Source organism: Lynx canadensis, chromosome D1, assembly GCF_007474595.2.
Source record: "Lynx canadensis isolate LIC74 chromosome D1, mLynCan4.pri.v2, whole genome shotgun sequence".
NCBI classification, from domain to species: domain Eukaryota; kingdom Metazoa; phylum Chordata; class Mammalia; order Carnivora; family Felidae; genus Lynx; species Lynx canadensis.
In genome coordinates this window covers 104,111,553-104,127,398 of record NC_044312.2, presented here as the reverse complement: position 1 = coordinate 104,127,398, position 15,846 = coordinate 104,111,553, and the positions used below count along the sequence as shown (strand labels likewise).

General features: G+C 37.9%; 1 protein-coding gene across 1 annotated transcript; it reads left to right on the top strand.

Annotated features, from left to right (window-relative positions):
• The first annotated feature begins 1,658 nt into the window (after positions 1-1,658).
• On the top strand, positions 1,659-2,597 carry LOC115526085 (olfactory receptor 5AN1). Its single transcript, XM_030333562.1, has one exon. It carries the CDS (start codon positions 1,659-1,661, stop codon positions 2,595-2,597), a length of 939 nt encoding a protein of 312 aa, XP_030189422.1.
• Positions 2,598-15,846: the final 13,249 nt, after the last annotated feature.

Genomic DNA, 15,846 nt, shown 5'->3' with positions numbered 1-15,846 from the left:
TTTCTGCATACCGAAATTATATAAATGCATTACAAGAGTTTAACCTTTATCAGTTTAAATACTTACCATTTGTTAACTCTTACCAAATTTAAATTTTTCTAAAATTTCTATATATTCTTTTGACCCATCTATTTTTATAAGAATAGTGAGTTATCAGTGTTTATAATACTTTTTATTATTTGAAATTTCATGTCTTTTTAATTATTTACCTTTTTTCAAAAATTTCTTAACTGCTCTCATTGATTTATTCTTTCATCTCAAGGAAGGACAGATTGTTTATGGAGCATAGGCCATAGCTTCAGTCTATTATGAATCTTCAGTAAGCCATAATATGATGACTATATCAATAAAAAACATGAACTATAGCTATATAGTACTTGGTAATTGAAATTATTTACTTTTTCTCTGTATCAAGGCCCATATAACTTGTTACTAGTTGTCAATGGACCAAGTATACTCAAACTCAAGCATCCTAAATAGAAAATTAATTATGCGGTTTGTGTCTTCATAGCCCCAGGTGGTTTGATTTGCTTCCACATGAGGTCCAAATCTACATTTGTCTAGAGGTAATAATTCCTGATAGTCTACAAGGCCAGTGATATCTCAGGAAATATCTCAAATTAACCCATACAACTCTAGCACTGTTGACATTTCTATCCATGGAAATAGCTGTCGTTCATGGTTATCTGTAAGCAATCCAGGATAATAATAGCCAACACATATAGAACAATTACTGTGTTCAGATGTGTGCTCAGCATCCTCATGAGTTTTCTCATAAACCTCCTAGTAACCCTATAGTCCAGGGGCTCTTAATGTTCTCACTTTATTTTGAGCAAGTCAATCTTAGTGTGTTCGAGCTACTTGGACAAGTTCATAAAGTGGGAGGGTATCAGACAAAACTCTTAAAGTCTGAACCTTTAACCACAGTACCATGCTATTTCTCATGTAGAAAAATACCTTAAAATTGAAAAAAAAAATGTTGGGGTCAATAGTGAGCTATCCTAGCCTCCTTTTGGAATACTAAGTATGAAGACTTCCCTAAGAAGATGTGTTCCATAACTTTATTGGGCACATATGCTGTGCCTCAAGAAAATATTATCAGAGTAAAGTTATGATATAGTTTTCCAGGCCAGTTGGAAGGTGATATGTCAAATACATTTGCATAAAAATTTGTGAAATTATTACAAATGGGTTAAGTTACTTTTCTTAAGGGTAAAAGAATAAATTTTAAAAATTTATCTAAATCACTATCTGGAACTGAACGGCTATTTCAGTTTTAATCTGGAGGTGATGCCACTTATGCTCTTATAAAGCAGAAGTTCTATAATAAATTACCAAAGGCTTTTTAAAAAACTTTCAATGAATGATCTCTGTAAGAATCACAGCATTTGTTTTTTTAAGTTCTCAAAGTTGAAAATATCTCTGATTTTCATGAGATTTCATGAAATAATTGAGAAACTAAAAACACTAAAGTCATTTCTTGATAACTTGAGATGAAAAGCTGGGGTCTTCTCATCAGGACAGTGATTCTTTCCCAGTTTGCTTCTTTCCCAGTACTCAGTGGAGGAAAGAATGGCACAAGTGAGCAGTGTAATGCTGTCATTTCACCTGAGTCAGCAGAACATTCTCTGTTCTCTGATTCTAGAAGCACCAAGCAAATGGTTGGGGGAGGAAATATTACAGAGGTCACTTATTTCATCCTTTTGGGATTCTCTGATTTCCCCAGAATCCTAGCAGTGCTCTTTGTTGTATTCCTGCTCATCTACATTATGACTCTGACTTGGAACTTGTGCCTCATCATCTTAATAAGGATGGACTCTCACCTCCACACACCCATGTACTTCTTCCTCAGTAATCTGTCCTTCATGGATATCTGCTATGTGACCTCCACAGCCCCCAAGATGCTCTCCAGCTTTTTCCAAAAGCAGCAAACTATCACCTTTGTGGGTTGCACCGTTCAATACTTTGTTTTTTCAATCATGGGACTGAGTGAGTCTTGTCTCATGACAGCCATGGCTTATGACCGATATGCCGCCATTTGTAATCCTCTTCTCTATTCATCAGTCATGTCACCCACCCTTTGTATTTGGATGGTGCTGGGGTCCTATCTGGCTGGACTCTCTGGTTCTGTATCCCAATTGTGTGCCATACTTCAGCTTCACTTCTGTGGGCCTAATGTCATCAACCACTTCTTCTGTGACATGCCCCAGTTGTTAGTCCTGTCCTGCACTGACACTTTCTTTGTGCAACTCTTGACTGCTATATTAACAGTGATCTTTGGGATAATAAATGCCTTCATCATCATGATATCCTATGGCTATATTGTCATCTCCATCATGAAGATCACTTCAGCTAAAGGCAGGTCCAAGGCTTTCAACACCTGTGCTTCTCATCTGACAGCAGTGTCCCTCTTCTATACCTCAGGTATGTTTGTCTATTTGAGTTCCAGCTCTGGTGGCTCCTCCAGTTTTGACAGATTTGCATCGGTTTTTTACACTGTGGTTATCCCCATGTTGAATCCCTTGATTTACAGTCTGAGGAACAAGGAAATCAAAGATGCCTTGAAGAGGATACAAAAGAAGAGATGTTACTGCTGAGGTTCTGTCCAGATTTGTCCTATCAGAAACCTTAACCGTCGATAATATGCACATGAATGGACTATAACAAAATTCATACTACCTTTGGATAAAGAAAGCTTAATTTGACACAGATAATATGCCAAATGGACTGACAAGTGACTTGATTCCACACAAACACAATACGTTTGAGTCCTGGAATTTCATACTTTCACCCTACATGAGGGGTGGCCTCATCATTTATTAGTAATTTTCAAGTATTTGTAAAATGTTAAGGTGTAGAAACTCATTACTTATTTTTGCTTTGGAGATTGAGTCCTGCTGTCTCAGCCCTCTGATCACAAAGGAGCAGTACTGACAGAGACCCCCAGGAGTGTAGAGATTTTGTCTTCAAATATTTTGATGCAGCGTAATCCAGACGTGATGGTGATTGATGTTTGTTCTGTATTGCTGCCATAGTGGGAATAAACGCACACACAGAATGTGCCTTTGAAAACAGATAAAGCTATACAATTAGCTGGTTGAGTTTCCTGGGAAGAGCAGTCTGAGAGAGCTAATGTTTGTCTAAGGCCTCTTTCAGGGCTAATCATCCAATAAGTTTGTTCACATCCAGTCTCTACCAGCTGTAATCTTATGAAGGAAAAGTGATTTGAATCATAAGAGGATTGGAATGAAGGATGTAGTCCCTTCAGTACCATTTACTTAGGAGTTTGATGGTTTACTTTCTTGCTTCTAGTGTTGAGTGGGTGTTTCTCATGGAAGATGATGTTCAAAATCCATGTCAGAGCCGATATCAGTTTTTTATATTGTGACTCAAGCCTCTTTCTCCCATTAAATGTGGAAAATTTACCCTTGTCTGACATAGCCCGTGTTTCACACTATTAAATCATTTCTGTTATTTCAAGCATCTGTTTATGTTTGGTATGAGGAGACTTGCATGAAAATTCATTGTAAGAATAGAGTTACTGGATATTAAATATTGCAGACTAAGAACAAATATGGGAAGTTGGTATATATTCTGTGTATTGTCTGTGTTGAATATTGTATGTCCTAGAGATTTATGGTGCTGTATGGGGTGATATAATGTGTGGAGTAGATGGTTAGAGTTACTCTAATGCTGATACTTTCTAGGAAGCCTCAAGAGCCAGAGGGGAAATAATAGTGGGAGAGGCAGGGTTTTTAACTTTGGCCAGTTTTCTTTGTGTAAAGTAGAACATAAAGCTTTTGGTTCTTGTGATCTGTTTGAATAAGGGAACAAGTTGTGTAACAGTACTGACTGCTGATTTGCCAGATTGCTCAGACTTGAACCAATTGGTATAAAACAGATATCATTACAATGACATATTATCCTTGGAGATTCATTGGGTTCTCAATGCTGTTTGGAGGGGGGGCTCCTAATTCTGATGAATCATGTAATTGTTCTCTTTAATTAAAGATTATAAATGAAGAGGCATTTGAAGCCTTTGCCAAGTTTTTCACAAGTTTACAAATGGATGGAATTGAGAGAAGGGGAATCACTGAATCTCTGGGAGAGAATGTGAGGTCTTACCCCATACCAAGGAAGTAGTGCGGTGTGAATAAAAGATGTGTGCTCCCCTTCCCCACCGTGTAAGCTTAGGTATGCTCTTTGAAGTATTGTTCTTTAAAAATGTGTAAGAATGTATGTGAAGTCTTCCTAAGGAACCATGAGGGCTTCAGTAGGAGGAGCACCTCATAATCATTATGCTGTGCATTAGATTTCCATATTTATTTATCTTTTAGTTGCAAGGTTATACCCTTTCAAAAAATATCTTTCCTATTTCCTTGCTCTCCAGGTCCTGGTAACCACCATTGGACTCTCTGTTTCTATGGGTTTGGCTTTTTGACTCTGTATGATATTAGTGCTATCATACAGTTTATGTCTTTGTCTAACTTGTGTCACTTGGCATAATGCCATCAGGGTCCATTCATGTTGTCTCAAATGGCAAGATTTCCTCCATGTTGTAGTTGGGTAATATTCCACTGTACTATATGTCAACACCATGTCTTCTTTATAATTCTTTGTCATTCCATGTATTGCCTATTATGAATAATGCTGCAATAAACACGGGAGTGGAGATTATCTTTTTGGTATCCTGTTTTTATTTCTGTTGAGTGTATACCCAGAAGTGGGGTTGCTGGATCCTATGGTAGTTCTTTAATCTTTTGAGGAACATCCATAATGTTTTTATTTTTTTAATTTAATTTATTTATTTATTTTTAACGTTTATTTATTTTTGAGACAGAGAGAGACAGAGCATGAACGGGGGAGAGTCAGAGAGAGGGAGACACAGACAGAATCTGAAACAGGCTCCAGGCTCTGAGCTGTCAGCACAGAGCCCGACGCGGGGCTCGAACTCACAGACTGCGAGATCATGACCTGAGCCGAAGTCGGCCGCTTAGCCGACTGAGCCACCCAGGCGCCCCCATACTGTTTTTAATAGTGGCTAAACCAAGTTACCTTTCCACCAGTAGTGTACAGGTGTTCCCTTTTCTCCAAATCCTCACCACCACTTATGACCTCTTGCTGTGATGGTAGTCATTCTAACAGGTGTCAGTTGATGTTTCATTGTGCTTTTGATTTGCATTTCCCTGATGATTAGTGATGTTGTGTATCTTTTTTGTGTACCTATTGGCCATTTGGGTGTCTTCTAGGAAAAGTATCCATTCAGTTCCTCTACCCAATTTTAAATCAGATTGTTTTCTTTTTGAGTTTTATGAATTCTTTTTACATGTTGGATATTAACCCCTTATCTGAGGTACATGGTTGGCAAATATTTTTCAGTATATGGTTTGCAGAGATTTTCTCCTATTCTGTAGGTTGCCTTTTGATTATGTTAATTGTTCTTTGGCTGTGCAGAGGCTTCTTAATTTGATGTAGCTGCACTTGTTGACTTTTGCTTTTTTTGCTTGTGCTTTTGGTATGAGATCCAAAAAATAATTTTCAAGACCAGTGTTAAGGACCTTGTTCCCTATCTTTTCTTCTAGGAGTTTTATGGTTTCAGGTTTTATATTCCTATCTTTAATCTATTTAGGGTTAATTTTTGTGAGTGATGAAAGGTGTTGACCCAATTTCATTCTTATGCATTTGATGATCCAGTTTTTCCGAAACCATTTATTGAAGAGACTGTTCTTTCCTCACTGAGTATTCCTGGCTCCCTTGTTAAATAGTAGTTGACATATAGGTGGGAGTTTATTTCTGGATTCTATTTTATTCTACTGACCTATATGTCTATTTTTATGCCAGACCCATACTGTTTTGTTTAGTATAGCTTCGTAGTATAGTTTGGAATCAGGAGAGTGATTCCTCCACTTTTGCTCTTTCTCAAGATTCCTTTGGCTTAGGTCTTTTGAAGTTTCACACAAATTTTAGTATTTTTTTTTTATATTTTGGTGAAAAATATCATTGAAATTTGATGGAGATTTTCTTCAATCTATAGATGACTGGGTAGTATGGAAATTTGGAGAATATTAATTTTGGTTCATGAACATGGGATATCTTTCCATTTTTTTTGTGTGTGTTCTTTAATTTTATCAATTTATTTTAGTTTTAATGGTACAGATCTTTTACTTCCTTGGTTAAATTTATTTTTAAGTATTTTATTGTTTTTAATGTTACTGTGAATGGTATAATATTTTTTTACTTCTTTTTCAGGTGTTTCATTGTTAGTGTATAGAAATGCAACTGGTTTCTGTATGCTGATTCTGTGTACTGCAACTTTACTGAACTTGTTGATTAGTTCCAACAGTTTTTTGGTTGAGTCTTAGGACTTTCTAGATATAAGTGAGTGTGATGTTAGCTGTGGATTCTTATTTCTGGCCTTTATTGTGTTGCAGTCATTTCCTTCTATACCCAATCTGTGGACAGTTTTATTTAAGAAAGGATGTGGTATTTTTTCAAATGCTTTTTCTGCATCTTTTGAGATGATATGCTTTTTATCTTACATTAACGTGGTGCATCACAGTTATGTTTTTGTGTATGTTGAACCATCCTTGTAAGGACAATGTTCATTTAATCATGGTGTATGATCCTTTAATGTGTTGTTGCATTAGGCTTGCCTGTATTTTATTGTGAATTTTTGCATGTATATTCATCAGGGATATGTCTATAATTTTTATGCAGTGTTCTCTGTCCTATTACAGATATAGCCTTCTAAATCTGACTATATACTTACCTCTACCAGTGTGTGGTCTATTTTCATATATTTTCATATTAAATATTTAAAAAAATTTTTAAATGTTTATTTTTGAGAGAGAGAGAGAGAGAGAGCAGGAAGGGGCAGAGAGAGGGAGGCACAGAATTAGAAGCAGGTTCCAGGCTCTGAGCTGTCAGCATGGAGATCATGATCTGAGTTGAAGTCGGACACTTAACCAACTGAGCCACCCAGGTGCCCCTTTTCTTTTCTTTCTTTTACTTTAAAAAAAGTTTATTTATTTCAGAGAGAACATGAGTGAGCACAAGCAGTAGAGGGGCAGAGAGAGAGTGAGAGAGAGAGAGAGAATCCCAAACAGGCTCAGCGCTGCTAGCACAGAGCCCGAAGTGGGTCTCAGACTCAAACTCATGAGATCATGACCTGAGCTGATATCCAGAGTTGGACACTTAATAAACTAGGTCACCCTGATAGCTACACGTTACATCTTATCTTACATTATCTTTTCTTTTCTTTGTTCTTTTCTTTTCTTTTCTTTCTTTCTTTCTTTCTTTCTTTCTTTCTATATAATTTATTGTCAAGTTGGCTAATATACAGTGTTTACATTGTGCTCTTGGTTTCGGGTGTAGATTCTCATGAGTCATTGCTTGTGTACAACACCCAGTGTTCATCTCAACAAGTGCCCTCCTCAATGCCCATCATCCATTTCCCCGTCTCCCCCACCCTCCCTTGCATCAACCCTCAGTTTGTTCTCTGTATTTAAGAGTCTCTTATGGTTTGCCTCCCTCTCATCTCCTTTCATCATTTCTTGTTGGAAAGGTCTAATGGTGATTAATACTCTCAACTTTTATTTGTCTGGAAAAGTCTTTATTTCTCCTTTCTGTCTGGAGGATAACTTTGGCAGATAGAGGTTCTCAGCTGGCATTTTTCTCCAACACTTTGAATATGTCTTTTTACTGTCTCCTGCTTAAGGGTGTCTTCTGTGATATCCATTGATAGCCTAATGGTGTTCCTTTGGAGTTTACAATCTTTTTTTTACTGGCTGCTTTTAGGATTTTCTCTTTGTCTTTACTTTTTGACACTTTCATTATACTATGCCTCAATGAATAATTTTGCAATGAGATAATGTAGCAGTCTATTAGCTTCATTAACTTGGATGTCCATGTGTGTCACCAGGTTTGAGAAGTTCTTAGCCATTATATCTTTAACTAGACTTTCTGCTTCCTTCTCCAGTTTTCTCTTTTCCAATTCCAATTATTCTAAAATTGTATGTTTCATGGTTCCCATAGGTTTTCTTTGCTCTTTTTTTATTCTTTTTTTTTCTTTCTTCTCTGACTAGGTTATCTCAAAGTTCCTGTCCTCCAAGCCACTGATTCTACTTTCTGTTTCCATCTACTGTAGATACTTCTATTACATATTTTTAATTTTATTCATTGAGTTCTGCAGCTCTAGATTTTCTGTCTGGCAATTTTTTAAAGTTTATTTATTGAGAGAGAGAGACAGAGAGAGAGAGAAAGAGAAAGAGAGCGAGCGAGCAGGAATGAGTTGGGTGGTAGAGGGGGAACCAGAGAAAAGAGAATCCCAGGAAGGCTCCACACTGCCAGCATGCCCATGAGATCATGCTCTGGGCTGAAATCAGACGCTTAACCAACTGAGCCACCCAGATGCACCTGTTTGGTTATTTTTAATGATTTCTGTGTCTATTACATTTCTCATTTTGTAATGAATGAAATAATTCAATTGTCTTTGTGTGTTTTTATTTCATTCAATTGTCTTTGTGTGTTTTTCTATATCTCATTTAGTTTCTTCAGAATAGCTATTTTGAATTCTTTATTAACTAGATTTTAAAATTCTGTGGCTTTAAATTGATGGATTGAAGATTATTTTCATTTTTTAGGGATGATGTGTCCTTAGGTCTCATGTTCATTTGAGTTTTGTGTTTCTACTTTTTTTAATTCAATTTTTTAAAATTTACATCCAAATGAGTTAGCATATAGTGCAACAATGATTTCAGGAGCAGATTCTTTAATACCCCTTACCTATATAGCCCATCCCCCTCCCACACCCCCTCCAATAACCCTTTGTTTGTTCTACATATATATGAGTCTCTTTTGCTTTGTCCCCCTCCCTGTTTTTGTATTATTTTTGTTCCCTTCCCTTATGTTCATCTGTTTTGTCTCTTAAAATCCTCGTATGAGTGTATTCATATATTTGTCTTTCTCTGACTAATGTCACTTAGCATAATACCCTCCAGTTCCATCCACGTAGTTGCAAATGACAAGATTTCATTCTTTTTGATTGCCGACTAATACTCCATTGTATGTATATATACCACATCTTCTTTATCCATTCATCCATCAATGCACATTTGGGCTCTTTCCATACTTTGGCTATTGTTGATAGTGCTGCTATAAACATTGGGGTGAATATGTCCCTTCAAAACAGCACACCTGTATCCCTTGGATAAGTACCTAGTAATGCAATTGCTGGGTTGTAGGGTAGTTCTATTTTTAATTTTTTGAGGAACCGCCATACTGTTTTCCAGAGTGGCTGCACCAGCTTGCATTCCCACCAACAATGCAAAAGAGATCCTCTTTCTCCTCATCCTCGCCAACATCTGTTGTTACCTGAGTTGTTAATGTTACCCATTCTGACAGGTGTGAGGTGGTACCTCATGGTGGTTTTGATTTGTATTTCCCTGATGATGAGCAACGTGGAGCATTTTTTCATGTGTCGGTTGGCTATCTGGATGTCTTCCTTGGAGAAGTGTCTATTCATGTCTTTTGCCCATTTCTTCACTGGATGATTTGTTTTTTGGGTGTTGAGTTTGATAAGTTCTTTGTAGATTTTGGATACTAACCCTTTATCTGATATGTCGTTTGCAAATATCTTCTCCCATTCTGTCGGTTGCCTTTTAGTTTTGCTGATTGTTTCCTTCTCTGTGCAGATGCTTTTTATTTTGATGAGGTCCCAGTAGTTCCTGTTTGCTTTTGTTTCCCTTGCCTCCCAAGGCGTGTTGAGTAAGAAGTTGCGTGGCAAAGATCGAAGAGGTTTTTGCCTGCTTTCTCCTCGAGGATTTTGATGGCTTCCTGTCTTACATTGAGGTCTTTCATCCATTTTGTGTTTATTTTTGTGTATGGTGTAAGAAAGTGGTCCAGGTTCATTCTTCTGCATGTCACTGTCCAATTTCCCCAGCACCACTTGCTGAAGAGACTGTCTTTATTCCATTGGATATTCTTTCCTGCTTTGTCAAAGATTGGTTGGCCATACGTTTGTGGCTCCATTTCTGGGTTCTCTATTCTGTTCCATTGATCTGAATGTCTGTTCTTGTGCCAGTACCATGCTGTTTTGATGATTACAGCTTTGTAGTATAGCTAGAAGTCTGGGATTGTGATGCCTCGCTTTGGTTTTCTTTTTCCAGATTGCTTTGGCTATTTGGGTCTTTTATGGTTCCATACAAATTTTAGGATTGTCTGTTCTAGCTCTGTGAAGAATGATGGTGTTATTTTGATAGGGATTGCATTGAATATGTAGATTGCTTTGGGTACAACATTTTAACAATATTTGTTCTTCCTATCCAGGAGGATGGAATCTTTTTCAATTTTTTGGGTCTTCTTCAATTTCTCTCATAAGCTTTCCATAGTTTTCAGTGTATAGATTTTTCAACTCTTTGGCTAGATTTATTCCTAGGTATCTCATGGCTTTTGGTGCAATTGTAAATGGGATCCATTCCTTGTTTTCTCTTTCTGTTGCTTCGTTGTTGGTGTATAGGAATGTAACTGATTTCTGTGCATTGATATTTATATCCTGCAACTTTGCTGAATTCATGAATCAATTCTAGCAGTTTTTTGGTGGAATCTTTAGGGTTTTCCATGTAGAGTATCATATCATTTGTGAAAAGTGGAAGTATGACTTCCTCCTGGCTGACTTAGATGCCTTTTATTTCTTTGTGTTGTGTGATTGCAGAAGCTAGGACTTCCAATACTATGTTGAATAGCAGTGGTGAGAGTGGACATCCCTGTCTTGTTCCTGACCTTAGGGGGAAAGCTCTCAGTTTCTCCCCATTGAGGATGATATTAGCATTGGGTCGTTCATATATGGCTTTTATGATCTCGAGGTATGCTCCTTCTATCCCTACTTTCTTGAGGGCTTTTATCAAGAAAGGATGCTGTATTTTGTCAAATGCTTTCTCTGCATCTATTGAGAGGATCATGTGGTTCTTGTCCTTTCTTTTATTGATGTGATGAATCACGTTAATTGTTTTGTGGGTATTGAACCAGACCTGCATCCCAGGTATAAATTCCACTAGGTCATGGTGAATAATTTTTTAAATATTGTTGGATCTGGTTGGCTAATATCTTGTTGAGGATTTTTGCATCCATGTTAATCAGGGAAATTGGTCTATAGTTCTCTTTTCTCATGGGGTCTCTGTCTGGTTTTGGAATCAAGGTAATGCTGGCTTCATAGAAAGAGTTTGGAAGTTTTCCTTCCATTTCTATTTTTTTGGAACAGCTTCAAGAGAATAAGTGCTAACTCTTCCTTAAATGTTTGGTAGGATTCCCCTGGAAAGCCATCTGGCCCTGGACTCTTGTTTTTTGGCAGATTTTTGATTACTAATTTGATTTCCTTACTGGTTATGTGTCTGTTCAAATTTTCTATTTCTTCTTGTTTCAGTTTTGGTAGTGTATATGTTTCTAGGAATTTGTCCATTTCTTCCAGATTGCTCATTTTATTGGCATATAATTGCTCATAATATTCTCTTATTATTGTTTTTATTTCTGCTGTGTTGGTTGTGATCTCTCTTCTTTCATTCTTGATTTTATTTATTTGGGTCCACTCCTTTTTCTTTTTGATCAAACTGGCTAGTGGTTTACCAATTTTGTTAATTCTTTCAAAGAACCAGCTTCTGGTTTCATTGATCTGTTCTACTGTTTTTTTGGTTTCGATAACATTAATTTCTGCTCTAATCTTTGTTTTTTCCTGTGTTCTGCTGGTTTTGGGTTTTATTTGCTGTTCTTTTTCCAGCTCCTTAAGGGGTAAGTTTAGGTTGTGTATCTGAGATCTTTCTTCCTTCTTTAGGAAGGCCTGGATTGTTGTATACTTTCTTCCTATGACCACCTTTGCTGCATCCCAGAGGTTTTGGGTTGTGGTGTTATCATTTGCATTGACTTCCATATACTTTTTAATTTCCTCTTTAGCATCTTGTTTAGCCCATTCATTCTTTAGTAGGATGTTCTTCAGTCTCCAAGTATTTGTTACCTTTCCAATTTTTTCCTTGTGGTTGATTTCGAGTTTCATAGCATTGTGCTCTGAAAATATGCACAGTATGATCTTGATCTTTTTGTACTTGCTGAGGGCTGATTTGTGTCCCAGTATGTGGTCTATTGTGGAGAACTTTCCATGTGCCCTGGATAAGAATATATATTCCACTGCTTTAGGATGAGATGTTCTGAATATATCTGTTAAGTCCCTCTGGTCCAGTGTGTCATTCAAAGCCATTGTTTCCTTGTTGATTTTTTGATTAGATGATCTGTCCATTGCTGTGAGTGGGGTGTTGAAGTCTCCTACTATTAAGGTATTACTATCGATGAGTTTCTTTATGTTTGTGGTTAATGGATTTATATATTTGGGTGCTCTCACATTTGGCGCATAAATGTTTACAACTGTTAGGTCTTGGTGGATAGACCCCTTGATTATGATATAATGCCCTTCTGCACCTCTTGACACGGTCTTTATTTTAAAGTCTAGATTGTCTGATATAAGTATGGCTACTCCGTCTTTCTTTTGCTGACCATTAGCATGTTAGATGGTTCTCCATCCCCCTACTTTCAATCTGAAGGTGTCTTTAGGTTTAAAGTGGGTCTCTGGTAAACAGCATATAGATGGATCTTGTTTTCTTATCCATTCTGTTACCCTATGTCTTTTGATTGGAGCATTGAGTCCATTGACATTTAGAGTGAGTACTGAAAGATATGAATTTATTGCCTTATGTTTCTTGTAGAGTTGGAGTTTCTGGTGGTGTTCTCTGGTCCCTTCTAATATTTCTTGCATTTGATATTTATATAAATATATATATATATATATTTATAAACATATAAATATATATATATATTTTTTTTTTTTCCACCTTTCTCCCCTCAGAGAGTCCCCCTTAAAATTTCTTGCAGGGCTGGTTTAGTGGTCACAAACTCCTTTAATTTTTGTTTGTCTGGGAAACTTTTACTCTCTCCTTCTATTTTGAATGGCAGCCTTGCTGGATAAAAAATTCTTGTCTGCATATTGTTCTGATTCAGCACACTGAATATATCCTGCCACTCCTTTCTGGCCTGTCAAGTTACTGTGGATAGGTCTGCTGCAAACCTGGTCTGTCTTCCCTTGTAGGATAGGGATTTTTTTTCCCTTGCTGTTTTTATGATTCTCTCCTTGCCTGAGTATTTTGTGACTATCATATGCCTTGTTGATGGTTGGTTTTTGTTGAATCTAATGGGGGTCCTCTGTGCTTCCTGGATTTTGGTGTCTGTGTCCTTCCCCAGGTTAAGAAAGTTTTCTGCTATGATTTGCTCACATAATCCTTCTACCCCTATTTCTCTCTCTTCCTCTTTTGGGACCCCTATGATTCTGATGTTGTTCCTTTCTAATGAGTCACTGATTTCTCTAATTCTTAAATCGTGCTCTTTTGCCTTAATCTCCCTCTTTTTTTCTTCTTCATTATTCTCCATAAGTTTGTCCTCTATATCATTGATTCTCTCTTCTGCCTCATTCATCCTTGCCACTGTGGCATCCATTCGTGATTGAAGCTCAGTTATAGCATTTTTTTATTTCATCCTGACTAGTTTTTACTTCTTCTATCTCTGCAGAAAGGGTTTCTAATCTATTTTTGACTCCAGCTAGAGTTCTTATTATCATGATTCTAAATTCTTGTTCAGACATCTTGGTTATATCTGTGTTGTTTAAGTCCCTGGCTGTAGTTTCTTCCTGCACTTTCTTTTGGGGTGAGTTCCTTAGTTTGATAATTTTGAAGGGAGAAAAGGAATTAATGAGGTAGAAAAAATTAAAATTAAAAAAAAATTAAATTAAAAAATTAAAAACACACACACAAAATCAAATAAATGATGGTAGATCCTAGGTGTGTTTTGGTGTGGGTGTTGAAAATGGTTTGATAGTTTAGAGGAAAAAGGGGAAAGAAGAAAAAAAAAGGAAATTGTTTGAAAATTTGAAAAAATGAATACACTGAAGTAGAGTAAAATGAAATGATGGAAGTAAACTAGAATTTGAAAACAAATTTACACAAAAGTAAAAAATATAGTAAAAAAATTAAAGAAAAATATTTTTTAATAAAATTGAAAATAAAAATGAATTTTTCCCTTTTGTATTCAAGAAAAAGAAAAGAAAAATGAAAAAGAGAAAAAAGAAAGAATATTGAATAGATGGACCTGCTAACACACTGAATTACAACTGAAATTACTTCGTTTTCCCTAGAAGTCAGACTATGAAGCACTTTATAGTCCATAGATTAAGCAGGTGGTGAGAGTTGTGTTCTTGAAGAGCGAGGTTGGCCCCGCACGGCGGGGCTTAGTGTAATGACTCAGTTCTCCACTAGATGGCGCTGCTAGCCTACTGGGGTGGAGTGCTGTGGTGCTTGTAGGTGTGAATGCGCATGTGCAGGAGTGGTGAAAATGCAATCACTCAGCTACCCAGTCTGTAGTATCAGAACTCTGTTCTCCCCAAACAGCAATTGTGCACCTGTCCTTTGTCTTCAGCTTTTGTCCACTCCCTGCTTTTTCACTGTTCATGACCAAGCCCCAGGTAGTACCTGTCTCCCTTGTTTTGTCTCAGATATGGCTGTTTTCCCTGGCCCCTTGTTTCTGAGGGACTGTGGCTTTGACCCGTTCCACCCCTCTGCAGAGAGTCTCACTGAGCAATGGCCGAATGCTGGCTGCACCCAGGAAAGTTCATGGGACAGTGCTGCTGCCAAAGCTCAGAGACTGCGGCCAGGTGCCAGCCCACCTCAGAAAAAGTTCGCGAGATAGTACAGTAGCAGCATATCAGGGATTATGGAAAATCACAACACAAGTCTGGCACCAGGCTTCACTCTTAACAACCTTGTTCCAGCACCAGCAAATGTGGCTGTTTTCTGGGGTCTGCTGGGCACAGGTTGCCTCACAGCCTCTACCAAATGTCCTTTCAGCAATGGAACCACTTCTCCCCGTGTGGCCCAAGAACCTCCCAGTGGGGATTCGCCCTTCCCACCAGAGCACTGCCAGGTATTGAGCTGTGGAGTTGCAAACTCTCTGCGCTCCCCCTATTTACAGCCTTAATGGAATTTATTTTTTTTTTTAATTTTTTTTTCAACGTTTATTTAGTTTTGGGACAGAGAGAGACAGAGCATGAACGGGGGAGGGGCAGAGAGAGAGGGAGACACAGAATCTGAAACAGGCTCCAGGCTCTGAGCCACCAGCCCAGAGCCCGACGTGGGGCTCGAACTCATGGACCGCGAGATCGTGACCTGGCTGAAGTCGGATGCTTAACCGACTGCGCCACCCAGGCGCCCCAAAGCCTTAATGGAATTTAAACCCTCTCCTTTCTCCTTTCTCCTTTCTCCCTTTTTAGTTCAGTCCCTGCAGCTGTTACCAATTTTCCACTTTCTCTCCAGCTGCTTTTGGGGGGAGGTGCTTTTCCTATATTCTCCCCACCTTCTCCATCCTCTATGCACGTGCAAAAACACCTCCCTGCCCTCCGTGGCTTCTCTCTCCCCATGTTCACCTCTCCGTGTCATGTACCTTCTGAATTCTGTGGTTCAGGTTGTGCAGATTGTTGTGTTAATCCTCAGATCAGTTTTCTAGGTGTGCAAGATGGTTTAATTTCATGGATGGGAGACACAGAGAAAACATCCATGCTGTTCTGCCATCTTGGCTCCCACTTCTCTGAGTTTTGTGTTTCTGCTTTTGCAGTTGAAATAGCAGATGCTTCCTCAAATCTTTACTAGCTGTCTTCTGGTGGGGGATATTTTTCATAGGTTTCACTTATAGCTGGTATTTTATTCAACTTTGTCTGGATTCACCTGTTCTAGACTTCTTGCTGTGGTTGAATTCTTCATGTTG